General features: G+C 38.1%; 3 protein-coding genes across 3 annotated transcripts in view; 1 reads left to right on the top strand and 2 right to left on the bottom strand.

The window, feature by feature from the left end:
- Positions 1-217: 217 nt before the first annotated feature.
- LOC133525439 (uncharacterized) lies at positions 218-6,118 on the bottom strand. The gene is made up of 5 exons (XM_061861694.1): positions 5,981-6,118; positions 5,544-5,592; positions 2,159-2,335; positions 1,431-1,605; positions 218-418 (listed from the first exon to the last, which is right to left on the bottom strand). Exons 1-5 carry the CDS (start codon positions 6,019-6,021, stop codon positions 297-299), a joined length of 564 nt encoding a protein of 187 aa, XP_061717678.1. The 5' UTR covers positions 6,022-6,118; the 3' UTR covers positions 218-296.
- An 8,723-nt stretch (positions 6,119-14,841) lies between these two features.
- Positions 14,842-27,276, bottom strand: part of LOC133525415 (uncharacterized) — a 37,631-nt gene continuing 25,196 nt past the window's right edge. Inside the window, exon 6 of the mRNA XM_061861660.1 lies at positions 14,842-15,832. Within this exon, the coding sequence (XP_061717644.1) occupies positions 15,711-15,832 (122 nt within the window). The 3' untranslated portion in view covers positions 14,842-15,710. The remainder of the gene's footprint in view (positions 15,833-27,276) is intronic.
- On the top strand, positions 17,360-26,684 carry LOC133525416 (uncharacterized). Its single transcript, XM_061861663.1, has 5 exons — positions 17,360-17,511; positions 20,724-20,802; positions 22,191-22,385; positions 23,960-24,104; positions 24,516-26,684. The coding sequence occupies exons 1-5, from the start codon at positions 17,501-17,503 to the stop codon at positions 24,617-24,619; spliced, it is 534 nt and encodes a 177-aa protein (XP_061717647.1). The 5' UTR covers positions 17,360-17,500; the 3' UTR covers positions 24,620-26,684.

The raw sequence follows: 27,276 nt of genomic DNA, 5'->3' as shown, positions 1-27,276 counted from the left end.
TGTTGTACTTGTCAATGTTGATGTGATACAGATAGTGATGTAAAATCAGTATTACAACATAAATAAGCATTTTATTGCTTTATCACAGTGAACATCAACGATAAAAAAAAATCCAACATATAAATCTGTTAGCTTATATTACACATACAAAGAAAAATAGGTTGTCAGTTCTTTTACATGTATTTATTTCACTTCTTTTTTACCAGAAGCGAAACCTTCAGTCTCTTTACATTCATACCACCGTAACTGCAGTTTTTTTTTACTTATTTCTCTTTAGCAAATTAGCTAATCAACTTTCAGTCAATTGTCCAGTCTGATTCATAGTAATCATTAAAAAGTTTCCTACGATCGCCTGAAGGCCAAGATGTCATCAAAATCCAGGTCCGGCAGATCATAGTAAGCATTAACGCATACAACACTGAAACAAAAATTAAAAAAAGATTAGTATTTCATCATAGTTACCACAATCAGTTTAAAAAAGAGACTTAAATTGCATACAAAGAAATATCTATCGACATTCTATCCCGAGAATTTAGTTTATCTGGTATAATCTAAACCCAAGTTATTAGGGTTCAAAAAAACGACGAAGCGCTTCGACAAAAGTTCCTTGCACTAAGCTTGGCCTGTCTTAGCGGGGGCACTACCATGCCCCGAAATAGCTAGAAAATATGTTTTGATAATCGTTAATGGCATAACATAGCGATGATTTCTTAAAATGTGATTATTTATTAGAACAGGTGGATGAACTAGGCAAGGTGTTAAAGATGATGTGGATATTTTATTTCATACACATAATTTCATTTTGACGGTTGGAGAGACTTCACACACAAATTGTATCAGTACCTATTATTATTTTCTGCTACATTGGAGACCTTTTACATCTCCAAATGTTTTATTAACCCTAGACTATACATCTCTATTATATTTTAATAATTCTATATTTTATTATTATGTTCATCCGGGTATTGGCTGTTATAATATATGGCACTGCAAATATTGTGTTGACTTGAGAAAGAGGCCTTGAGGCCTAGGTACTTAAAAAAATAATAATTTAAATAGTCATTAAAGCGGTGGTGGCCGAGTGGATATGACGTCCGAATTTCAATCCGGAGGTCGTGGGTTCAAATCCTGGCTCGAACCAATGAGTTTTTCGGAACTTATGTACGAAATATCATTTGATATTTACCACTAGCTTTTCGGTGAAGGAAAACATCGTGAGGAAACCTGCATAATATACATCTGCGAAGAAATTCAAAGGTGTATGTGAAGTCCCCAATCCGCATTGGGCTAGCGTGGGGACTATAGCCCGAGCCCTTTCGCGCATGAGAGGAGGCCTGTGCCCAGCAGTGGGACGTATATAGGCTGAATTATTATTAATTATTATATAGTCATTAAAGAAAATTAATAATAATAATCACGTCGATAGGTACCGCAAATTCCAACAGTAGAATAGACAACGGCCTCATAATATTCACAGAAAACTTCTCGTAATTTCTGTGCCATGTACAAATACTTCTGTTGATGGATGACCACTAGTCCGGAAACTGTTGAAATTACCACGACGGCTCCAAACACGCAGTAGGCTAGTATGAAGCACGGCTTGTTCTACAATAGAAATATTAAATATATAAAACGATGAAATGAAACTATATAAATCTAAGAAACGATGCAACGAAGAAACTAAGTAAATCAGATTAAGTATTTTACGAAATATAAATTATACTACACCATGTTTTTATTCGTTAATTTCAAGGGTAGATTCCTGAGTTTAAATTAAGTTACTTCCTCAAGGGCTGGTTTAGGATATTGATTAGAGTTTAGTACCAGTTTACACCTTCCCTATTAAACGCTGGTACTATTTCTTACGATCGATGTTCGAAATGACATTGATATGTCATAGTTTTCAATTGTTTAGTTGAGTTAAATGTAATGCCCGTGCCACAACAACCAATTACTTGTATTAAAAAAACCATACCCCGAAGTTAAAGGAATTATTTAAATATATAACAATGCACTTGTTAAGCTCCTTATATGTCTTTTTTATAATATTAATTATAATTATATATAATATTTACATATTTTACATATCTTTAGAAATATTACTTAATTATTTGTGATGTAAATACATATATTTCATAAAAAAAATATGGATTTTTACCCGGTATATGCCAAGGTAAAGCAGCATCGCAAACACCCAGGACACAATGGCAAGGAAGTTCGTGCCGATACACGCGGACCACATGAATGTGTCGATCTTGTCGGTGTGAGTGATCGCCTCGGACACGTACATGATCAGTACGTTCAGGCATATAAACATTCCGCAGCTAGCTGAAATCTGGAAGAGTCAAATATAATTATTCAGAAAACCAATGTTACATGTCAAAAGGATTAATAGTCCGCAGTAAGCTCGGCGGAATTTCACGTTCTTATTTTAAGACTACGGTGTTGTTTCGAGCAACACAGGGAAGGGAGACGGCATTCATACTATTTCCCCTCTGCCAAAGCATTGGCACAACTGGCGATGCATGTTGTGACTCGTCCATACACAAAAAGAGATCGAGGTGTGCAAGATTTGTCTTTGACGTGTGTCATGTTCTATGTATTTGTGTCGTCATTACAGATTGGATTTTGTATGTAGTGAGTGAGAAGTGCGACTGTGTGCACGTTTCCCCCCGCAAAAAATGGCACAAAGATTTGTACGGTAAGATATCGCTTAGGATCCTCCCTTACGACGTGTCAGAAGCCGGTGTTGCTCGAAGACGTGTTGGGTTCTAATGAAACTTAGTACATACAATGGCATGAGGTATATCTATGTCTGTAATTAGTTTATATAGGTCCAGCTTATAAAACACATAAAATGGCGCAAAAATAAGCTTTGTATGCAAAAATTTAAATTCGCTGTATTTGTTAACTGTGGTGTCTGAGGGTAGATAAACATAGATATATCTTAATGTAAGTACAAATACGACGTTCTGATCAAAGTGATCATGTGATTACATAAATAATAAATAAATTTTATACGGACAATATTACACAAATCGACTTAGTCCCACAATAAGCTCAGTAAGGCTTGTTTTATTAAATTAAATTAAATTAAAATTCGTTTATTTCGAGTAACATAATGACTCATACATATTAATTTGGAACACTAGACTTAAACACTATTCTACAAATACGAGTACACATGCATTAATACAATAAAATAATACAAACAAAATAAAAGTTTTTAATGTTATCATCTTATCATCAGTGGTTAACTGGTTAACCACAGCGCTGCCGGGCGCATGGAGTCCACAGCAAAATGACATGTACGGGCAAAACTTGTCCGCAATCATTGCCAGGACGCTGTTGGAGCTGGCGCGCACGCGTCGCACCAGAGATGCGGCTCGCAAGCGCATGGTAGTTAAGTAAGCTCTATGGGTACTATAAAGTTATAATCTATAAATACATTAAAAACATCCATAACTTGGCAACAAATATTTGTGATAAACACACAAATAAATTTCCTTGCCAGGATTAAAACCCGCAACTCCTGCTTCGTAGGCAGGATCACTACTTACTAAGCTAGGAGGCCGTGAAAGTCCATAAAGGCCATAGATCTTAAAGTGCACTAACTCTACTGTGGAGGCAGGAACTTGGTTTTAAGAAAGAAAGAAAATTTTACTAATTTTTGCGGCTCAATATAGTTCATATGAAATGAAATGCACAATAACCCATCACGCGAGTCGCGGCAAGTTGGATTTGAAGTGGGTAATTTATTTAAGATTAGTTGGAGATAAACATTGGGGTAAATAAAACACTTTTATAATCCACATACTTTTTCTCTTGCCCCGAACAAAATAAACTATCTTTCTCTGTAAATATAAATATGCATGTATCATACTTATCGATGATTTATGCGACCAACAAAAAAAAATACAATAGTTCACAAAGTCAATTCAATTCATGGTTTTTACTAAATGCAGAAACAGAAACATTCCTTATAAAGTGACGGTCGCAGTAGGATTTCCCCCAGAACCCTCAAGACCGGCTTTCAAGATCCAATGCTGCGCAAAAGTAATTTAATGTCATATTTTTCCTCATACGCAACGCGTCACGCATTCAACGAACCGCGACTTCATTGTACCCGTCTACTAGACTGATAACTCGTATACTTTATTATAAATAAATAAATATTATAGGGAAACTATAGGGATAAGCGCTGGTGGCCTAGCGGTAAGAGCGTGCGACTTGCAATCCGGAGGTCGCGGGTTCAAACCCCAGCTCGTACCAATGAGTTTTTCGGAACTTATGTACGAAATATCATTTGATATTTACCAGTCGCTTTTCGGTGAAGGAAAACATCGTGAGGAAACCGGACTAATCCCAACAAGGCCTAGTTTATCCTCTGGGTTGGAAGGTCTGATGGCAGTCGCTTTCGTAAAAACTAGTGCCTACGCCAAATCTTGGGATTAGTTGTCAAGCGGACCCCAGGCTCCCATGAGCCGTGGCAAATGCCGGGACAACGCGAGGAAGAAGAAAAAGAAATATTATAGGGAAACTCTTACACAAATTGACTAAGTCCCACGGTAAGCTCAAAGAGGCTTGTATTGTAGGTACTCAGACAACGATATATATAATATACAAATGACATCCATGACTCAGGATCAGGAACAAATATCTGTGCTCATCACACAAATATATGCCCTTACCGGGATTCGAACCCAGCACCATTGGCTTCATAGGCAGAGTCACTACCCACTACGCCGGACCGGTAGTCATTATAACAAAGTCTAACAATGGCCTGAATGGTCAGTTTATTAAATTAAATAAACATTTATTTCAGAATTGAATTTCTATATTATATTAGTAACTTTTTATAATGTAGTACTGCCAGAAAGCGCCATCTACCCTGTCCGCGACTGTGGCAAGGATACTGTTGGCGCTGCCGCGCACGCGCCGCACCAGCGGCACCACCCGCTTGCGCATGATGGCGTGGAAGCCGTCGGTGCGCGCCTCCGCGAACATACCGCTGGCGCTGCAATAGTGGGGCAGCCCCAACAGCATCCTAAACGCATTATTACATTGCACGCGTAGGGCGCTGTAAGTTTTTTGAGTAAAGTTGATCCATAGGCTGCAGGTATAAAATACTGAGCGTGGCCCGACATGCTCTTGGCCGGTTTTATTTACCTTGTCTCCACTACCCTAAGGTTGTCTGGAAGAGATCGCTCTAAGTTGTGTGTTTAATTTGTATGTTATTATGTTCTTTTCATATTGGTGAGCAATAAAGAATATTAATTGTAATATATTGTAATATTTTATATTTAGGCTAGTTAGTAAGATTTGCATGCTGTGTATGGACGGCTAAGAGGATGGACTTTCTTGAAAATACAATGTACCAACGATTGTAACTCCTTTTTTCGCATATAAATCAATAAGAATTATGAATTATTATGAATTTATCGCCCACTACACAGTAGTAGTACACCACTTATCCCGGTCCTGTCTCATCCAGAAGTTATTAAATATAATAATATAATTAGGTAGTAAGTAAAACAACTTACGAGGTTCAGGAATGCGAAGATTGTTGTGCCTGTCTCCATCCAAGAGTATCTGGAAGGATGAAATTACAATACAGTTACGTTTTATTTTCATATATCGCTGCCCCTCAGTTGAGTTGTACAATTTTTAACATTATTTGAATCATAAAAAATACACAAAAAAAAAACACTAGATAAATTTTTTTAACAGTTTAGTACAAAATCGAAAACATAATTATAGATTGCGAACTTGGCTTATGAGTCATTTCACTTCCAAGTACCTTGTTTAGAATGAAGTCAATTTAAAAACGAATTACGGAAGTTGTTTTTATAAAAGTTGCAGATTTACCGTTTTAAACAAATGTAAATATTTAATCTACTTATCACTCAATGTTCCGGAATTAAATTACACCCGTTATACATTTTTAAATTTTTAGATAAAATAATTAATAAAAACTCACTTTTTCCTCATTTCCACCGATTTCTTCAAAGTAATATGCATTATCACGGCTTAGAACACACAAATAAATAACAATACACACGATCTCAGTCTGACACCACAGACCACAGACTAAACACACGTAACCCGAGCAAAGCCCATTGTATCATTCACACTGTTAACGGACAATTCGTAACTCTTATTGTAACGGCATAAGACCTATCCATGGTCAAAAATTGTTGCTGTTAGTACCATACCATCGTCCACCGTTAATCAACAATTCGTAACCCTTATACTGCAATCAGGGGGCCTACCGCGTAACCGAAATTCGCAAATTGCGGGGATCTTTCTCTTTTATTCTCACTAAGACGTAATTAGAGTCACAGAAAAATGCCCGCAATTGACGAACTTCGATTTTCGCGGTTATAGCCCAGATCTATCGAAAATCATTGTTGAGGGCCTACTACGAACACCGAAGTTTTTCAGTATTTTTCTCTGTCATTCTACTCAAGCCTTAATTGGAGTAAAAGAGAATTCGGTATTCGGGGTAGGCCCTATGGTTGATCTTAGTAAGTTAGTATTTCCATTGATAGCGGTAGCAAGTAGTTACGGCGCCAGATTTACCTGACCTTGCGCTCGCAACCAATACCAAACCGCCCGTGTAGGATGGGGCTTACACCCGGAAATTATTAGACTAATATATACAGCAGCAATTGAACCAACTATCATGTACGCAGCAAGTGCATGGGCTCCTGCCGTGAAAAAGCTGGGAGTCATAAAGCAGTTAAAAGCGGTTCAAAGGGGTTTTGCACAAAAGTTGTGTAAAGCATACCGTACAGTCTCTCTGAATTCAGCGCTACTGTTATCCGGACTGCTCCCCCTAGACCTCCGAGTCCGTGAGATGGCTTCATTATATGAAACCAAGAAGGGAGCCCGTGCTCCAGTGGCGCTGGAGGACAGAGAGATCGAAGCTATGACACCAGCCGTAAAAGCACCACATCCGGCAGAACGGGAAGAAATTACCTTCGAACGTATATGCGGTGAGGAGCAGTACCAAGATTGTGAAAAGCTGCAAATGCGGATATACACGGACGGCAGCAGGATTGATGGTAAGGTAGGCGCGGCGCTATCCATATGGAAGGACGCCAGCGAGACCAAAGCCATCAAACTTGCACTGTCCAGCTACTGCACAGTATATCAGGCCGAACTCCTGGCCTTAAATCGCGCGACAAAAGAAGCAGAAAGGGCTACTGCTACTACCCAAATCGGAATCTTCAGCGACTCAATGGCGGCATTGCAGGCCACTGTTAACCCGAACTCTCGACATCCCCTGGCAGTCGAAAGCAGGGAGATGATAAAGCGCTGTAAAGACCAAAACAAAAATCTCTCCCTCTTTTGGATCAAGGCACACGCTGGACTGCCGGGAAATGAGAGAGCGGACGAGTTGGCGAAAGCGGCTGCTCTGAAGTTAAAGAAAAGTCCCGACTACAGTATGTGCCCCATATCTTTCGTGAAACGAAACCTGCGGATACAGACCATGAGTGAATGGAACCAGCGGTACGTGACGGGAGAAACGGCCTCGGTGACAAAAACGTTCTTCCCTGACGCGCTGGCGGCGTACAGGGTAGTAAAGAAAATGAAGGTTGAGGCTGAAACCACCCAGCTTATGACAGGGCACGGCGGGTTCTCCTCATACTTGTACCAATACAAGTGTAAGGATAACCCATCGTGTACCTGCGACCCAGAAGTCGAGGAGACAGTGTTGCACTTGGTAACTGAGTGTCCAATATTTGCCAGGGAACGATTTAACATAGAGCAGGAAATGCAAATTGAAATAAGACCGCAAAACCTAGCAACTATAATGTTAGGTACAGAAAGAAAATTGTTTATAGCATACTGCAAAAAGGTAATAAATATTGTTCGTAAAAGAAATAAATAAAGAGCACAAGCAAATATGATAGTCATATATTTTGACAAATATAGGGGAACTGTCATAAAAAGAAAATGAATATGTACATAGTAGATAAGAATATGTAAAACCTTACAATAGAAATAAGAAGTTAAAATGTAATTAGCATAAGTAAATAAAACATTAATAAAAAGTACTGAAAATACCCACCTCCAGAAAATACACCCCCCCCCACCCCAAAAGCATCCCCTCATGCCTGTTTTATTTTATTGTCAACCTAGAAATATGAATAAATATAAAGCTAGCTGAGAATCCCACTCAGAAAAGTATAAAAGAAGATGAAAGAAAGAAAGAACAAGTATGTAGCATAAAAGTACGAGAAGCATAAAAGAGAGAACTGGAATGAAAGAGAAACTAGGAAACCCAAAGTCTCCGATAATGTTGGAGGAGCACAGTAAAAAAAAAAAAAAAAAAAAAAAAAAAAAAAAAAAAAAAAAAAAAAAAAAAACCAAGCTTGAATGGAGATCATCTTATTTTGGTTGAATGTGGTGTGCCTTTCAATTCAATTCAATTCAATTCAAATATACTTTATTCATGTAGGCCTAGCAACAAGCACTTATGAATAGTAAGACAGTATTACATATAATTATCTTAATCTAATTATCAGAGCAATTTATTGATGTTGTAAATATTATTCCATATATAATACTAATGAATATAATTCATAGATCAAATTTAATACTAAAAGTTTCACAAAATACAGTCATACAAAAAAAAAATGTATAAAAAATACTAGTCTAGATTGTTTCTAGAATAAATTCTAAATGTCAAACAAATATAATAAAAACAACAAAGGAAATACATGCATTGGAATATCCATTTCATCATCATTATTCAAATATAATAAATAATTAATAATTTCGAATCACAATTAATCCCACGTTGTTTTATCATTCATGTAGTCTTGTGTGGTATAATAAGCTTTAGAAATAAGTTTACGCTTTACATGATTCTTAAATTTATTAATTGGTAACTCAGTAATACGGTTTGGAAGTTTATTATAAAATCTCACACAATTACCCATGAATGATTTTTTAATTTTATGGAGCCGAGTGAAGGGCACGGCGAGCTTATGTTTATTTCTAGTATTAATATTATGAATGTCACAATTTTTCTTAAAATCGGCAATATTTTTATGCACATACAGAATATTCTCATAAATGTATTGACAGTGCACTGTCATGATGTCAATTTCCTTAAATTTACCTCTCAGTGAGTCTCTATGGTTCATTTTATATATTGCTCGAATAGCCCTCTTCTGCAGAACAAAAATGGTATTTATCTCTGAAGCACCACCCCACAGTAAAATACCATATGACATAATGCTATGGAAGTAACTAAAATATACTAATCGAGCTGTTTTGATATCAGTTAACTGACGGATTTTGCTTACTGCAAAAGCTGCAGAACTCAGTCTATTCGAAAGAGTAGCAATATGGGGACCCCACTGGAGTTTAGAATCTAAAGTTATACCAAGAAAAACTGTACTATCAACTAATTCCAATTCCTCATCCTTCACAATGACACTTGTTTGTACATGCCTTACATTACTAGTGACAAACTTAATACATTTAGTCTTATTCTCATTTAACAATAAATTATTAACATTGAACCAATTTACTACTTTAGAAATAGCATCGTTTACATCATTGTAAGCTTGTTGCTGTCGTTTGACTTTGAAAATAAGTGAAGTGTCGTCTGCAAACAATACTATATCATGGTGGGTCTTTACAAGGAATGGCAAGTCATTTATGTAGATAAGGAACAGGAAAGGTCCCAATGTTGACCCCTGTGGTACACCCATAGAGACCAATGACCCCGGTGATCGCTGTCCATTCACATCGACCCTTTGTATTCTACCATTTAAGTAGGACTTAAGTAAATCCAGTGCCGCTCCTCTAACACATGTGACACTTCACTAACTTTCACTAACACATGTGATTAGAATAGCAAACATCATTATCTCAATTACGAAATGATGTAATTCTAATTACCATCCGTCACGCTCTGATTATCTGAATTTATATTAGTTTTCTTTTTTTCTTGAAACAATTTGTGATATCTATTTATATTTCATAATTACAATATACATAATGGATATATACAGATGATTACTATAACTAGCTTATATCTAAAATAGGCCCTTGAGGCATTGTACAGTCAGCGTCAAATACATTGTAGCAGTCAAAGTGGCCAAATAGTTCGGTACACCATACTAAATATATGGTGTACCGAACTATTTGGCTACTTTGGTTGCTACAAAGGTTTGGTTGCGTGTGACTGCTACAATGTATTTGACGCTGACTGTACCAAGGATGCTGGCGGCATTTCTTCGTTGTATCGCAATGCTGCTACGTTGTGCTAGGAAGCCGCCAGCTCTTCGATCACCAGTAACGTCAACCAGACGCATCGCGATTTCTACAAAAAAAATGTACGCGCTGGGACCCCATGGACCCAGAGTTTCATCGCCAAAATTTACGCCGCTGCGCCCACTTTTGGTTGCGTCACAATTGGTTGGAAGCGAGACGGTGCCAGTGCGTGTGCGTGTGTCTACGCAGGTAGCATCCGTCCCAAGCTCCAAGGAACTAAGGACACCTTATCAGGCCTCTTGCCAACATGCCTGATAATGCCAGCAAATTTGCACGGTTATTTGAAATCGTTTTTGTATACAAATCACTATCTAATCAAGATATAATAAATGTTCGGGAATTTCGGGATGGCCATATATAATATTTTAATATTTTTGACATGATGTGCTTCAAATTTGATATGTTGTGCCAACAAACTGTACTGCAGTTTGGCAGATTAGTAATTTAAGGCTTTTTGTAATCTTCTTTTGATTCAAATAGTACTCGTTACGAATTATAAAATCCGTCGCGTTTCTAATATTTTTTACTGTTGGTATTTTGCTTTTATTTTAATAACATGTATAATTTTTTTCGTGAAATCTTGCGATTGATTTGGAAAGAATGTTTAAGCGAAATTTTTTTTTTACTTACCCGCTGTGACGATACTGGCTATACTAAGTACTACATAACACTGTGTGACTGTGATGTAGGGCCCGTGTCTTACATTCGCCCAAGGCTACATGTAAATAATGAAATATAAATATATATTCAATTTTAAGCTTTACCGTACGCCATGTGCACATCTGACTTGACCACGTCATAACATTGTTTTTTTTTAATGACCGTAACGGATTAGCCTTTTAAAAGGTAAAAGCAGAAATTGTACCTTTCTTTGTCGGCACTAGCCTTTTGTTTTTATCCGTCTTTATTTTATTTGTTTGGCGGTGCCCGAATATTGTTAGGTTAGGCCCGAGTATTAGCTATTAATAGCCATTTACCATGTTGCAAACCGTTATGGGTCCTGCAACTCCTGCACCGTTATCCCGCCAAGCTTACCTGCGAAGCCCGGCAATCCGAATTGTGGAAATCAGGGATTAGTTGTTACTTAGACGTTATCTCGACAAGTTATCTTGCTCATGTTTTCGGCGGTTCGATTTCATAACGCTCCCTTGTTAGTAATTGTGTGTTAGTTTCGTTCTTGAGTTGTTTTAATATAAACAAGTTTTCTTAGTAGGTACCTTACCAAACTGCCAAATCTTTGATCTCGACGTGATCATCTTGGTACATGTGTTGTGATGGACATTTTAGTGCTTTGTGAACTTAGGTATTTCGTGAAGTGACTGTATTGGTGTACTTTTAAAAATGGCTAACGAAAACTATATTCTTCATTTGCCCGTGTTCATTCCTTGTGACCCTGCCCTGTGGTTCTCATTGGTAGAGGCAATGTTCAGCACTGCCGGCGTCGTCGATGACACTTATAAATACAACTGTGTGGGGAGTTCGTTGGCACCAAATGAAGCCATAGAAGTGCGAGATATACTGGTCAACCCGCCAGAAGATAATAAGTATGACGTGCTTAAAACTGCGATCATTAAAAGGTTAAATTCAACGCAAGAGAAGAAATACATGGGTGACCGCAAGCCCTCTCAATTTTTGCTGCATCTCAAAATTCTTGCTGGTTCTGCGGTGCCAGATACAGTGCTTCGTACGCTGTGGATGGAGCGGTTGCCGCGACACATACAGATGATCCTGGCCATGGCTACACAATTAGATCAGAGCCTGGACAAGCTTGCTTACATCGCGGATGTAATTGCGGACAACACAGCTCCGACGTCTGCCATTGCGACAGCGGAAGATTCAATTAAATTATTACAACGTGAAATTGCCGACTTACAGCAACAATTTAAAGCTTGGTCGGTTGGGTTAAGTAATCGACGCAGGGGCAGGTCACGCTCTCGTTCGAAATCAAGACAAAGATCTCGATCCCGCTCCAGGGGTAATTCGGATGCACGTATTATGTGTTGGTATCATGATAATTATGGCAGTAGAGCTCATAAATGCCTACCACCCTGCACATATTAAGCGGACATAGTTGCCCAATGACTGCAACGTCACCACGAATATTCATCGTAGACAGAAGTCAAGAACCAAACTTTAAATTGACACTGGAGTGATAATTCTATATGGAATTATCTCTCCTCGCTGAACCGACTTAAGCAAGCCTATATACTCGGTACTTGTATTAGCAAAAGACTTATAACACTGTCTTCTGAATCGGAAACTGTGAACCTAGCACAATTCGTTGTAAAGGTGGGATCAAAACATCTCCTGCAAGTTGCTACTAAATTTCAGGGCAGGAGGTGTTTACCCTAAAGCACAGGTACTTTTTAGGAAGCATAGTTTAAGCATAGTCCGCCATTTGTGCCTTCATGTATTGTGCAATAAAATTAAATAAATAGTTTATAGTTTTACGGACATCTTTATAATTTGATGTTTATTATTTGTAATTAATTTTAGAGCTCAGGTAATTTTAGGAAATTTTTCGAGCGGCAATGTATTTCGTACATCATGGTCACTTGTGACAGTTGTGACGACGCGTCATTAAATACGACGGTTTTAATTAAGTCAAAGTAGTGGTAACATTGCTTGCTGAATTATTTTATAAGGAAAAATAAAAGTCATCCATTTTTAATCGACTTCAAGATTTCGAAAGGAGGAGGTTCTCTGTATGTTTTTTTTAATGTTTTTTATTTCATGACTCCGTCATTTCTGAACCGATTTTGAAAATCATTTTTTGATTGTATTTATATGTATTACAGATTGGTTCCGTTTTTGTCAAAACTTATTTCTGATGATAGGATCCATGAGGAATTGAGGGAACTCTTCAAATGTGAAAGGCATATATTGTAGTGATTTTTGTATTTTCATCAACAAAAGCATTTACATGTTAAAAAGTGAAACAGAAAAAAAAATCGCTTGTTATGTTAGGGTATGCTATATTTGTTACATCTTGTATAGTTATAATATCATTGAACTTACCTATTATAGAGGTACAACCACTACCTTGTAGGTATAATATCACTATACTTGCCACAAAACTAACTGGCGACTGAGATCACCTTTACCCTTACTTACACTGAGACCAACCAACAGCGAAAGAGATGGCATTATGACCTGACTCGCCACTTTGTTTTACGGCAAGTATAGAACTAGATCACCGCGAAAACTGAAATTCGCCAATTGCGGGGATCTTTCTCTTTTACTCTCACTAAGACGTAATTAGAGTGACAGAGAAAAATGCCCGCAATTGACGAACTTCGATTTTCGCGGTAGGCCCCCAGGTAGACGAGTCTGTGTTCAGGGGGGCCTACCGCGAACACGGAACGCAAATGCCGGATCGTTCTCATTTACTCCAATCATGGCGTAATTATGGTGATAGGAAAAGATGCTCGCAATTTGCGAACTTCGGTTCGGTTATTATCAGGTAGGTAACAAATTATAAATGTGTTTAGTTAGGCATTTATCCCTTTATAGATAGATAGATAGATAAAGCGTTTATTTATTTCGCTGCAAACACACACAATTTAAAAACACATAGGCAAACACAATTAACAAAGCACACAATCAATTAAAACAAAATACAGAATCTTATAAAGCAAATAGGAATAGTGGAATAGTAGTAGTTACAATGTGTGCATTGCAGCAACAACAAAAGGGTGCCGACTCAGCTATACGCTTCACTCTTTCGAGCAAAGCACTAGTGCTTTGCTCGAAAGAGTGAAGCGTATAGCTGTATTATGTCGGAACCTAGATCACGTGGTGAGTGTGATGTAAAAGTGTGGATGAAGTGAAGTTATAGAGCAGGGGTGGCCAACAGATCGATCGCGATCGACCGGTCGATTGCGACTGTTAGTCCAGTCGATCGTGGCAGGGCAAAAAATATAAATACGTAGACCAGTTTCATTAAAGGTTTCAAGAAGTATATAATTGGTAGATCGCACAGGGTTTCGTTAGTAAACAGGAGATCTTGGGTCTAATCAAGTTGGCTACCCAACAGGGGTAGAGTATCGATTTAAAAAATAAAACAGTGTAACACCATCTTTTTGTATCTTTTTCTTGTTTTAGGACTACATTGGCGATAAGGATTTTTCAGTCTTGCCCGTAACGGGATAATGCATAATTTACCCTGTTCTGTTTTTTAGTGTAGGCCATGTTGTGTAAATTAAAATTTGGTTGCTTGTAGTCTTAGCGTGTAATACTGCACCAAAACTGAACTTGAGTGAATTGTAACTTTTAAGTAATATAATGTAAATGTAAAATTGTATGTTTATAATTTATTTTAAGCTTTTCTTCATTTTTGTTTTGTAATGTTCCTAGGGTTCCGTACCTTATCATTTGTGTTTTTTACCAAATGTATTGTTTTATAGCATTTATTTTTCTTGTAGGTACCTAATTTCACAGGTCAAATTCGATTTCATATCGCTCCCTAGAGCTTACGTGTTAATATTGTACATCAGTTCTTGTATTATTTTAATATAGATAATTTAATTTTACCCGCGTGTAATTTTTTCCACAATCCCAACACATTCATAGTACCTATACCTACCAAACAGCCAAAATGTTTTTATGTATACAATTTTTCTATGCACTACAATACCTAATCAATTTAGAATCAAGGATATCTTTGGAACTAACATTAAGTTGGTACAGATATCCTTAAGTCTGAATTGAGTAGGAACAGACTCTAGTCTGTTCAGAAAGAGAAGAATTTTGTGGAATGTATGGGGCCCGAGGCATTCCAAAGCTCTTTCCGCACATACTATACAATGCAGGTTACCTGGATGGAATCCCTTATAAGTTCACCTTTATACATTGGTCTAATTACGTCTGTCCGTCTATGTGTCCATACCACGTCCATTTTCCTCCAAAACTTTAAGTTTTTTTTACATTATCATCCCTAAACTAAAATTAGTAAAAGAGTAGGTAAGATTGATAATTATAAATTAAGAAACATTTGTAAATCTTGTTGTCTATCTTAAATATAAGTAGATACTGCAATTCCTAAGGGAAAACAAAATAAAAAATAAAAATAAAATCATTTTATTTCGGATATAAATCCATGTAAGTAGTTGTTAGTTACATTTAACTTATAAAATAGTGTAAAAGGGGACTAGTGTTCATTAACTCATTACATCTTCTAATTTATGTATAATTAGTACATCTCATCATACACACACATCATACATGTCATAGATCTCTTGCTAACACAGGATCACCCGTCGAGTGGCCAGCCTGAACGGCTCGGCTCCCGCGAAAATTCAACATTGGACGACTTTCTTTCATCTCTATTTATTACACTTACGTGTGTATCTCGTTCACCAATCGGACGACAGGGTCGCAGATGTTCGTGGTAGCCACCCTGGTATACTGTATGTCTATACGTGAAGCCCTTGTTTTGTGCCGCTTAATTCCTGTAGGTGGACGGGATCGAAGGACTCCCTCTCTTTGAGATTCTTGTGCGTCTGGTGGACTAGTACCAGGAACAACGAATGGAGAACTGAAAACAAAATGTTAATAAATATATGACAATACTTAAAAACGAGCGATAAATTTGGAAACTCACATATATTGGAGTAATTCAAATAAGGTATCGACGACCGCTCAAAGGCTCTGGTTTTGAGTAAAAAAATTGATAAATCTTTTTTAGGGTTCCGTAGTCAACTAGGAACCCTTATAGTTTCGCCATGTCCGTCTGTCTGTCTATCTGTCTGTCCGAGGCTTTGCTCCGTAGTCGTTAGTGCTAGAAAGCTTTTTTTTTAGGGTACCTCCCCTACTCGTACAGTGGGGTGAACCTAAATTTTTTTTTTTGCTTCAACCCTACAGTGTGGGATATCGTTGGAAAGGTCTTTAAAAACTAATAGGGGTCTTATACAAACATTTTTTGATAAAGTGGATATATTCGGAGGTAATGGCTCCGAAAGAAAAAAAAATGTGTCGCCCCCCCCCCTCCTTCTAACTTTTGAACCATAGGTCAAAAAAATATGAAAAAAATCGTAGAAGTAGAGCTTAAGAAAGACATTACATGAAAACTATATCGGACATGATCAATTTAGCTGTTTTTGAGTTATTGCAAAAAGTTTCCCTTGCATAGTAAGAAGACGTACATCCACATTTCATCCCTTGGTTAACAATCTACTATACTTTAAGCTCCAGTTTAGCTTATTGTGACGGAAGAATAACTTTATTATGGGACCAAACCCAAAATCACGAAAAAAACATTTATTCTCCTATTAAAAATATTAAAATTGAAGCTTTACAGAAAATAACCCAGGTATTAATATACTAATATAGTATAAAATGGTGTAGAATACTCAACTGAGTTGCTCAGCCCCTAAAGGGCCGGTATAAGGGGTACCAGATTGTAACAATTTTTGACCATTTGACCACAGACTCCGTTGGTTGGGCCACCTTGAGAGAATGGACGAAGATCGGAACGTAAAAAGAGCGTACCTGGGTCGCCTAGCAGGAGGACGTCCTATCGGACGCCCTTAGGTATCGCTGGAGCGACATGGTGGAGGCGGATCTGCGCGAGCTTTGAGTCGACAATTGGCGAGAAGTCGCACAGGACCGAGAAAAGTGGCGCTGTCTTGTGTCGGAGGTCAAGTCTCATTTTGGGTCGCTGAGCCAACGGAGTAAGTAAGTAAGTAAGTAAGTATCTCCTGGTTATTTAGGAAAACGTGAGAACTTATTGTACAAACCGTTACTAAGCAAGTAATTCCCAGTTTGCAGCCTTTTAAGGTCCAAGGTCCGAAGAACAACAAACGAATAACAAACGTAACAGTCGTTGGATATCTCATTCAATTATGCACCGTATTCCCATGCAATACATTCCAAAATCAAACGGATTTTCCAATAGCAGTTACAACAAAACAATTTAACACATAAAGCACTCTGAACTCTGAACAAGTATCTCCCCTGAACCAGACACTTGATGTCATTTGGGTCCACACGCCGAAATCGAATGAAAGAGAAAGACACAACAATAATAGCGCTGTCTCTTACGCGCCGTAATACTCGACCGAATAATGTTTGCGAATATTTTAGTTGGAACAAGGTCACACGTGCCAGTTGAGCTGTTTTACTTACTGCTATTGGACGTGTTGAGTTTTAACTGTTTTTTACTAGTTATTTACGAATAGTAAAATCGATATTTGAAGTGTTAACGATGGAATCAAAGTAAGTGTTTTATATATTAATTAGGTATTTCAACGTTTTTTTATATGGACTAATTGTGTTTAAGCAACGGTGCGTGCAAGGTTATTTATTTTTAATTCGCACAAGTTCATAAGAAAGTTCCACAAAAACGTGGCCTCTCACTCCTCTCGGAGGTTTGTGTTATCAGGAACAAAGTTTATAAATGTTTATATTTTAAGACTATTAACCGTTCTGCCGAAACATGGATCAGAATTTCACAATACATTAGATTGATCTCGACTAATTTAAATAAATTAGAATCAGTTATCTATAGAATGATAACAATTATGAGACTTATACGATAAAATTTGGAGTATTTTTTGACACCTATGAATGTTATGCTTATGTCGCTTTGCGCGTTAAAAGTTGAATGTCCTATTCATCTTTTATGTTTTCGACTTGTTTTTTTTTATTATAGTACAATTGGTTTTAACATATTACAACTAAATATGTTTTTTTTTAATTAATAGTCAAACTTAGCAGCTCTATGACTCTTGTTTATGGTAAATCGGTGCAACTGTGCAAAAAATGATGTTAAATACTTACTTATTTTACAGGAATTGTGGCATAGGTCTCAATATTGGTGCCACGCCCATCATAGGGGTGTTTACTATACAAGCCGCGAGGTTATATCAAAGCTCGACTCATTTTAAGATTATTTACAGTACATATGGTGCTACTTTACCGCACTAGTGCGAAAATTAGGATATTACGTTACTGTGTCGAACATTTAAAGGGCCATATGTACTAGACATGCGCGAAACAGTGCTTCAAAAAGTAATGCTATATCACATCACTTTTTCGAAAACGTAATGTTACACTGAGATATCACATCACTTATCACTCGAAACGAAACATTTACCCGAACGAATACAGCGCGCGGGCGCGCGCGTGATGGCAACATCACACTCATCACAGTCATCACAGTACTAACTACATTACGCAGCGAGTGTTAGGACTCTAGGGCGTATCATATCGGCGCGTCGATCTATTCCGCATTGCGTTTTGTCACCGCCATGTGATAGATCGTTTTTGTTAATGTTTTTATTTTTATAGTCGTAAAATATGCATCATAGATAAAAAATAAAAGAAAATATCTGTTAATTAATGAGATAACGCCATCGAGAGTCACTAGGTAGTATTTTTATTTGGGTATATCAATAAAATTATGATATGATACTGATACGAGAATGTACTGTAAACACTAGTGTTTACAGTATTAAATTAAAGATAAATAAGTAACTTCACTCGTGCTTAATTTAGTTTGCCGCGAAAGTCAACCAAACCAAACATTTCACAACAATAATAAACAGTAAATACGTTTTTGTTCGTCAAATTCAAACTCGCAAGCGAATTATCATTTAGCCGCATCCTTATAGGTAAAATACTAAAAACATTGTAAGCTCTATGGTAACGCATTACAGTTTTAAATCGATTGCAGGTGCAAAAATCCGTTATCGTATCAATTTAATGAAATTTGCAATAACTCAAATGCGACTGCTACCGACCGGCCGAGCGGACCGATCCGAAGTGTTCCGAAAGCATTGCGGAATGAGAGCGAGCGAGCAGTGAGTGCGGGTGCGAGCGGGATAGCAAAGTAATGATAGCATGGCAAACAAACATCACACATCACACCATCACGTCTCATTGCTCATTATACATTACGCGGATTGTACTTGAACGGACCTTTCGTACCGACTACCGGCGCGTCAATCTATATTGATGCTTTACGAGTTTACGCGCGCTTCGGCCAGTCATGTGCTCGAGTGATGTTTGAAGTAATGCTTGGTTTCTCGGAGTGATGCGTAAGGCTAGGTTCAGATGACTTGAGCGCTTGTCATCTGAACCTAGCCTAATGCAACATTACGCGTTTGAGTGATATCTCATTTGTGATGTTACGCGCATTACTTACACATGTCTAATATGTACTGTAAAACGTTGTACGATATATGTGCGAATAGGTAATTCGCCACTCGTTTCGAATTTCTTATTTTTTGTAATGTACTATTGTAATAGTACGTAGTAGTTTACGCACTAGTGCGGAAAAGTAGCACCATGTGTATTGTATACACATGGTGCTACTTTTCCGCACTAGTGCGTAAATTAGCACATTATGTAACTATGTCGAAAATTTTAAGGGTCATATGTACTGTAAAACGTTGTACGATACATGTGCGAATAGATAATTAATTAAAAACACGACCGAATTGCATATAATAAGGCGGACTTAGTGCAAGGAGAAAAGTAACAAAATATTTACGGTCTCTAATATAAACGACACCGATAATCACAGGTGATTCCAATGGGATTTGCGATACATTGCAGCATTTGATTAATCAATTGAATTCGTTGTTCCTACTTTGCCGGCAATCATATACGAGTAAATATTATCATTTGCTGCACCGTTTGTGGAATTTATTAATAAATAATAATATTGTATTGTACTGACGACACAGCTGACTGACCGTTTAAAAAACTTATTACACCCGGAAGATAAAGAGGGGAGGAATGGTAATTTTTGCCTAATTTCTTGAATAACTTCTAAATTGTTTATTTTAAAATTGCAAATAATTTCTCACAATGAGCCCAGGTCATTCAATATGAATAACATGATTTAGTTTGCAAAACTTTGTTTTTTAATTTTCTCATTTACCTCCCAAAAATGTCCCTATGTTTATAATTCAATTGCTTACGTTACATGTCCGTCATTGGGTCACAGACTTACATATGTGCACCAAATTTCAACATTTTCAACCTAATTGGTTCAGTAGTTTCGGAGCAAACAGGCTATGACAGACGGACAGACAGACATATAGACAGACACACGAGTGATCCTATAAGGGTTCCGTTTTTTCCTTTGGAGGTACGGAACCCTAAAAAAATGTTATTGTTGATTTTGGCCGTGGACATGACTATTTTACATTGGTAAAAATATTAATTTTTATTTTCCGTCGATTGGGTTTTGTAGCAACATCTTGTCTTTCGACAAATACCTCTTTCATTTCTCCCTATCTTTTGCGAGTCTAATCCATCCTGGGCCGGCCACGTTTCCGAGGTCATCTTCCCGGCATTTCCAATGGCTCCCCTGGATCCTTTCACAACCTATTGGATTCTTTTTGCTATTGGGTACCATTCTGTTATCTTCCTAGTCCAATTTTTGGCATATTATAATTATATAAAATATATGCTTTCAGGCAGCCTTCCTGTTCATCCTCCGTGTGCTGCGGGGCGCCGGTGGAAAAAGGATGTTTCGTTTTCGCCATCATAAATGCCGTAAGTGTTATATATAGTGTCCGACCACAGTTTCGGTTTCGACATAAAATCATGTTTCGGGCAAAGGTTTGGTTTCGGTCAAAAAACTGCGGAACCTTAGGGTGTTCGACCACTACCGTACCAGAGCAATCGCATTGATGGCATCAATCGACGTCTACATGGAACAGTGGACGTCGATCCATTAGTGTGGTAACACCCTTAAGCCCAATCCGAAACTGTATTTTTACTGTTTCGGCATAAATTTCGGTTGAAAGTTCGCTTTTAGGATGTATGGTTTTCTTACAATGAGTTGATTCGAGATTTTATACAGTTTAAAAGTAGAAAACTGGTACGCTTTTGAGTACGCAGCTTTAAGAAGGCATCTTATTTAATTTACACAATATTAGCACTTGCGCGTTCCAGGGTTAGTCAATTAACCAAGGTTAAACTGTACTGTATAAACGGTTTTCTCCGAGTTAATTGGCTAACCCTGGAATGCGCCAGTGGCCCTATAGTGAGTGATATTAGATGATGATTTTTATTTGTATTGACATATGTATAGGTCTCCATGTGGCAATAGTCCTGCCCTGTATCTCTTGTATGCCTCTGAAACTTGGTGCCTCTACCGCAAGCACATCCGCACATTGGGGTCAGCCGCAATCGAGGGAAGCCAGTGCTGTCAAACTGATCTAACTTGACAGACATTCAGACGTACTCTCAGAGTAAACAACAGTTGAAGCGTTGAAGCGCATTAGATAGGTTTCACCTGAAATGCATGCGTGACATAAAGAATATCTCGTGGTCGGATCGTGTCATGAACACAAAAGTTCTACGCCTTGCTAATTTCAGCGGCATTGAAGCCTATCAAAAATCACATCTCCGAATGTGCTGAAGCGCTATATTCGGAGATGTGACATTGAACCATAGCACTGGGAGACTTTGGCACAAAATCAGCTGAAGCGGAGGCATACAGTTAGGACTATAGTGCAAGCCTTCGAAGAGCAGAGGCGAGTAGAACTCGATACGACATGTGAAGATTTTAAGGCCCCACCACCTGCGGTCATCAATTACAATTTTGTCGTAGGGATGCTGACCTGCAGTGAATGTGGCCGTACATTTGCTGCTAAAATCGGTTATGTCAGCCACCTCTCTCACGAACGTTCTCATTAACCAGTACTATAACAGTTGCCGTGCGTGGTCGAAACCGGCCAGGACAGTATAATGATGTATTATTTAAAAATAGTTGACGATCGTAATAATAAATTCATGTAGATTATTTTATATTAGGATTTAATTTTATGAAACAAATTGACCTAAATCTAGGTATTTCACTTCCCAGCCCACGTTCACGCCCCAGAGTAAGGCCACATAAAAAACCGACAAATCAACTTTCTTCTTGGTGATTCCAGGTTATATGCCTCGCAGCGTCCCTCGGTAGCCTGGCGTACCTGATTTTAGCCCTATATACCTGGTTCGACGGAGAATCCCGAAGCTCTAGCGACATGGTGCTGGTGTATCTGTTCACGGGCATCGCTGTGGGCTGCTGTGTGGGCAGCGCCATAGCGCTCACGTTCGCTATCGTGCTGGTTGTGGGAATTCGCAGAGTAAGTTGATTTATCTTAACGCTTTCCCGATTCAATATTTTGCGTTTAACCTTGAAAAATAACAGGCTTCCGACTACCTTATGAACTGATATGTTTGCAATCAGCAAACTCCATCTCTAATTGTCATCAAATCAGGATTTAATGATGGAATCCTAACAAAATCGTGGAAACTCTTCAATACTAATGGGCTCCTCTATAATTGAGACTCCCGTGCTTCTGCAGCGCGTCTTCCACGTCTGGCGCAAGAAAACTGCCTCACTGCTTGACAGGGTGCGCGGGAGTGGCAACAGCATTTTAAGCATGATAGCTAATAAGTTTGATTGTCCTCTTATGTGCAAAATGAGCCAGAGGACTAAATCACTTTTATTAATTTATTATTAGCGTTAGTGAACTAACATGTAGATTAAGTTCAAAACTAACAATTATGTGGACCATTATGTTGTCTATAATAATAATAATAAATATATACAGGGTGATTCAGAAGACGTGAGCAGGATCAAGCTTGAGCATTCAGTAAGTTATAAGCAACTGTTTCGTACCAGTATTTGTGAGATTCACGTTCTTTTCAAAAAAAAATGTTTTAATTTATTTACGCCATGTATCGTCACCCTCTTTGTTTTATCCATAACAAGTGACAAATTGAATGTCATCGGAGTCTGGTTACTTTTGAAAAATCGTATCTCACTCAAGTGTGACATTTTGTTTTCTTCATAATCAAACTGCCGTCATAACGGTTAAAGAGGTTTTATCTTTCTTAATTAAAAGTTGTAGGGTGTCCATGATTGTAGATTATCAAATTTGTCCTTCCCAAAAAGTTAAATAACAGAAATAAAACGAGATTGTTTTACTTAAATATGATGATGAACGGTTCATTAACATTTACTGCTTGTGTAGGCTTAGTCCTGCTCACGTCTCATGAATCACCCTGTATATATATATATATATATATATATATATATATATACACCGTGTTTTTATTGAATTGCGTTAACTTCGGGGTTTCGGTAAGTACGTTTAAGGAAACTAAATGGCATAGTTAATTTAAAAAAAAAAATTTTTTTTTGTTTTTTTTACTATTTTTATTTTTATAAAAAGTAGCTAAATGTTGCATATGGCGTTGTTGTAACACGGGCATTACATTTAACTCAACCAAACAATTGAAAACTGTGATATATCAATGTCATTTCTAACATCGATCGTCCGAGATAGTACGTACGTTAGTAGCAAATGTATGAACTCGCACTTAACACTAATCAATAAGTAAACAGGCCCTAAGGCACGTATATACTATCGTAAGGGCCTTATAATATAAAAAAATATGATTGATTATCTCCGAAATAGAGTTAATTAGAATATCGGTGTCTTTGAGAAAGTTACTTAATTTAAGCTCAGGAATGCACCCTCGAAATTAACGCAAATCAAAAAAAACACGGTGTATATATATATATATATATATATAATGCTTTGAGTACTGGTCGTTTGAAAATCAGTTCCTTTTTGTGAACATACCATACCATAAAAGTAAAGTTATGACATATTAGGCTGCTTTGTAATGTCGGTTGTTTCTCTTTCAGGGCAACAAGGGCTACGTGATGGCCTACCTGAGATACGGCGTTGCCGTGGTGGTGCTGAGCGTGCTCGGGTGCCTCGGGTTCATCGGGCTGGAGTGGGGCGAGACCCAGCTCATGATGTACACTTTGATCCCGCTCGGGGTTTGCGGTAAGTTAGTTTAAGGTTAAAAATAATTAAATACTTTATAAAAATTTGCGTTACTTATATCAAAAATACACACTGTATTTCACGTTTTTTTGATCTAAGTCTGAAGCAGTGTGGACGGTTACATTTACGGTTCAATTTGTAATGGTTAATGGTCAATTCTAAATAACGTGCGGCCAACACTGGTCTTTAAGTACAGAAAAAAAATATCCCGCCTGTAAGGGTGCAGCGTAAAAACTAGTTTTTAATTTTCTTAACTTTACGATGTCTACAGTAAAGACGAGAACGAGTTAGGCATACAACACCAGTACCAGTTTTTTGTAGACCCATTGAACGCTCAAACGACATTACAAGCAAAAGTTGCTACCTCAAAACCTTCATACAATAAAATTATTTTTGTTTGTTTATTTTCAGTTGTATACTCCTTGATGCTTATCCCCGTGTACCAGACCTACGTGGTTTTTTCAAAAAGCGCGCCCGCCACACACGCGAGACTGATCAACAGCTATGATATTTGAAGACCTCTCATCTGAAGTTTGACCTGAAGGCCGCAAATACGCTTCACCTGTATCTGAGGACCTACCGTGAACACCGAAGTCGGCAAATAGAGGTCAAACTGCACTTTTAAAATTATTGCAAAAAATATAAAAATTTCTTCTAAAAATGCCCAATTTTAGAACGAAATCGTCGATTACTTTTTTGTAAAAAAATATTAATAAATAACAATGTAATGACAGTATAACACACACACTTGGTAACGGTCCGTAATAAGTGAGCTACGAGCGGTCGGGTTGAGCTGGAGCGACACCAGAAGGGTCACTGAAGATAGGAAGGCGTGGCGCGACCATGTGAAGGCCCTTTACACCTCTGGGCACCCCAGTACAGCAACAACAACAATGCAATGGCATCGATAGATGGAAATCCATGGCTTCTGCCTACCCCTCCGGGAAAGAGGCGTGATTATATGTATATACATTGATAGATAGCGATCCCGGGCACGCACGGCTGTCCGCTCAGTGCTTAGCGAGCTTTGAACTGAACTCACGGTGCCTTAACTCTGACTGTACTCCCCCTGGTCGCCTCCGATCTAGCGTCCACTCAACTGGGCTAACGCTGGCAGCGTCCAACGCATATTTTTGTGTTTTTTGTTGTTGTTTGTTTTGTATTTTTTGTGTATGTTTTTTGTATTGCACATTTGTCAAAAATGCTAAGAAATTCCACCACTACCACCGACATAGTATATAAAAAAAATCTGACTTTTAGGTAGTTTTTCGTGACCGACGCTAAATGTTCATTTTATTTTATAAGTTTTTGAAATAAAATGAACATCGCGGTTGGTTTCTACTGGAAATTATTAAATTAAATAAGCGAATGTAATGTACAGCGCAAAACAGGTCGGCGGTCCAGATTCGGACCGCGGTCCGCCATTTGGTGACCCCTGATCTAGTTGATGATCTGTACCAATGATGAATCGCGGCTGGAACGCGACTGTAGCGATTTAGTAGCAATGGAAAACAGCATTTTTGCAAATTTGAAATATTGGCATTAAGCTTCAGAAGCTACTCAGAATGGGGGAGGATCGCGTAGTCAAGGAAGCGTACTTGGGGCGACCAACCGGCCGTCGACCGATCGGGCGCCCCAGGTACCGCTGGTGTGATATCGTGGAGGCGGACCTGCGTCGGCTGAATGCCAATTCATGGCAGGAAACCGCGCTGGATCGGGACAGGTGGCGTTCTCTCGTTTCGGAGGCCAAGATTCTTTTTGGATCGCTGAGCCAAAGCAGTTAGTTAGTTGGCATTAAGCTTCAAATTAGATCCGGAAATACTACGTATCCGGTGCGATGACTGAAGATGATATGTAAAGGAATTTCATACATTTGAGAAAAGCACTATACAAATCTCGGCGAGAATCGGGGTTGCCACCTGCGTATTCCAATCCGATCTCTCTACGCTAGGCCGTGCAACCCTTTCGTTTCCCGGCCTCTATCCTTGTAAGCCCCAAGGTTCTACCTGTAGGACTTAGTCAGTTCGATGAAATTTAAATCATATTCAATTGGAACAGAGTTTCATTTGTTTTATTTCGTTAAATTTTAAACAAAATAAAATCAACCGTATTCCTTGCACTATAGGTTCAAATTTCAGTGGCAATTTTGGAGCGGATTTGTCATTTCGATGACTGGCTTAGGAGGCTTTAATAATGTACTATTACGCGAGGGTATAATTATGAACATCGTCGTGACTGTATTGTTCTGTCCCACCAGGCGTAATAATTGTAACTGCCATAATTTTGAATTTGGAGTGTAAGCTACCGAAGCCTTCTCTCTGCCGTGAGACTCTCACGGCAGAGAGAAGGCTTTGGTAGCTCAGTTGGATGGAGTAACTGTAATTTCGAAGTACCAAAATCCGGACTAATAATGAAGACAACTTTTTTAAACGCACGCTGCATATGTGCTTATAATACTTATGTTAGGAAGTTTTCTAATCTTAATTATAGTTTTAAGTTATACCTCTATGTACAAACTAATAATTTAGAAAATGTATTTTATATTTGATAAAGAAATATACTTTTTTACTATACAAAGAATTTTATTTCACTGATTAATTTCGTTTATGATATAGGAGGCAAAGGAGCAGACGAATTGCCTGATGGTAAGCGACTACCGGTGCCCATAGACACCCTTTAAATCTGGATGGACAGCGGAGTCTTAGTAATAGGGTCCTGTTTTACCCTTTGGATACGGAACCCCTTAAAATCAGGTTTTTTTAATCAATGAAAACTAGTACAAGACATCGATAATAATAACAATACATTACGTAAATTGTCATGCCAAGTTTATAGGTAATTTAAGTAGGTAGCTTGATAGGTATGTCGTGTTAAAATGAGAGCGTATATAACTTCGATTGTACTGGAGCGGGTTTCGTGGAGCCGTAAAACTTTTACTTGCCAATAATCGGGGGTTTACCGGTTATAAACAGATGGGATGGAAAGTTATGAATACAAGAGCTTTAACTTCTGGCCTGCGTGTATGCATGTAGCGTAGAGTTACCATACGTCCCCGTACACCGGGACATGTCCCCGTTTAGTGTCCCGGTGTCCCCGTCATTAAGCTAATTGTCCCCTTCAATGCTCAGAATTTTGCAAGGGTTGCCTGGCCATACGTCCCCGTTTAAAACTT

Source organism: Cydia pomonella, chromosome 15, assembly GCF_033807575.1.
Source record: "Cydia pomonella isolate Wapato2018A chromosome 15, ilCydPomo1, whole genome shotgun sequence".
NCBI classification, from domain to species: domain Eukaryota; kingdom Metazoa; phylum Arthropoda; class Insecta; order Lepidoptera; family Tortricidae; genus Cydia; species Cydia pomonella.
The sequence above is the reverse complement of the archived record's forward strand: the minus strand, read 5'-3'. Positions and strand labels throughout refer to the sequence as shown.

Excerpts from the sequence above, each read along its gene's own strand:
- LOC133525439 (XM_061861694.1), bottom strand. The coding sequence starts at position 6,021 with ATGCATATTACTTTGAAGAAATCGGTGGAAATGAGGAAAAA. Across the intron at positions 2,336-5,543 it reads TCTTCGCATTCCTGAACCTC|ATTTCAGCTAGCTGCGGAAT; the intron begins GTAAGTTGTTTT and ends TGACTCTTCCAG. Across the intron at positions 419-1,430 it reads TTCTACTGTTGGAATTTGCG|TGTTGTATGCGTTAATGCTT; the intron begins GTACCTATCGAC and ends TTTTTGTTTCAG.
- LOC133525416 (XM_061861663.1), top strand. Across the intron at positions 20,803-22,190 it reads TTTTCGCCATCATAAATGCC|GTTATATGCCTCGCAGCGTC; the intron begins GTAAGTGTTATA and ends TGGTGATTCCAG. Across the intron at positions 24,105-24,515 it reads GATCCCGCTCGGGGTTTGCG|TTGTATACTCCTTGATGCTT; the intron begins GTAAGTTAGTTT and ends GTTTATTTTCAG.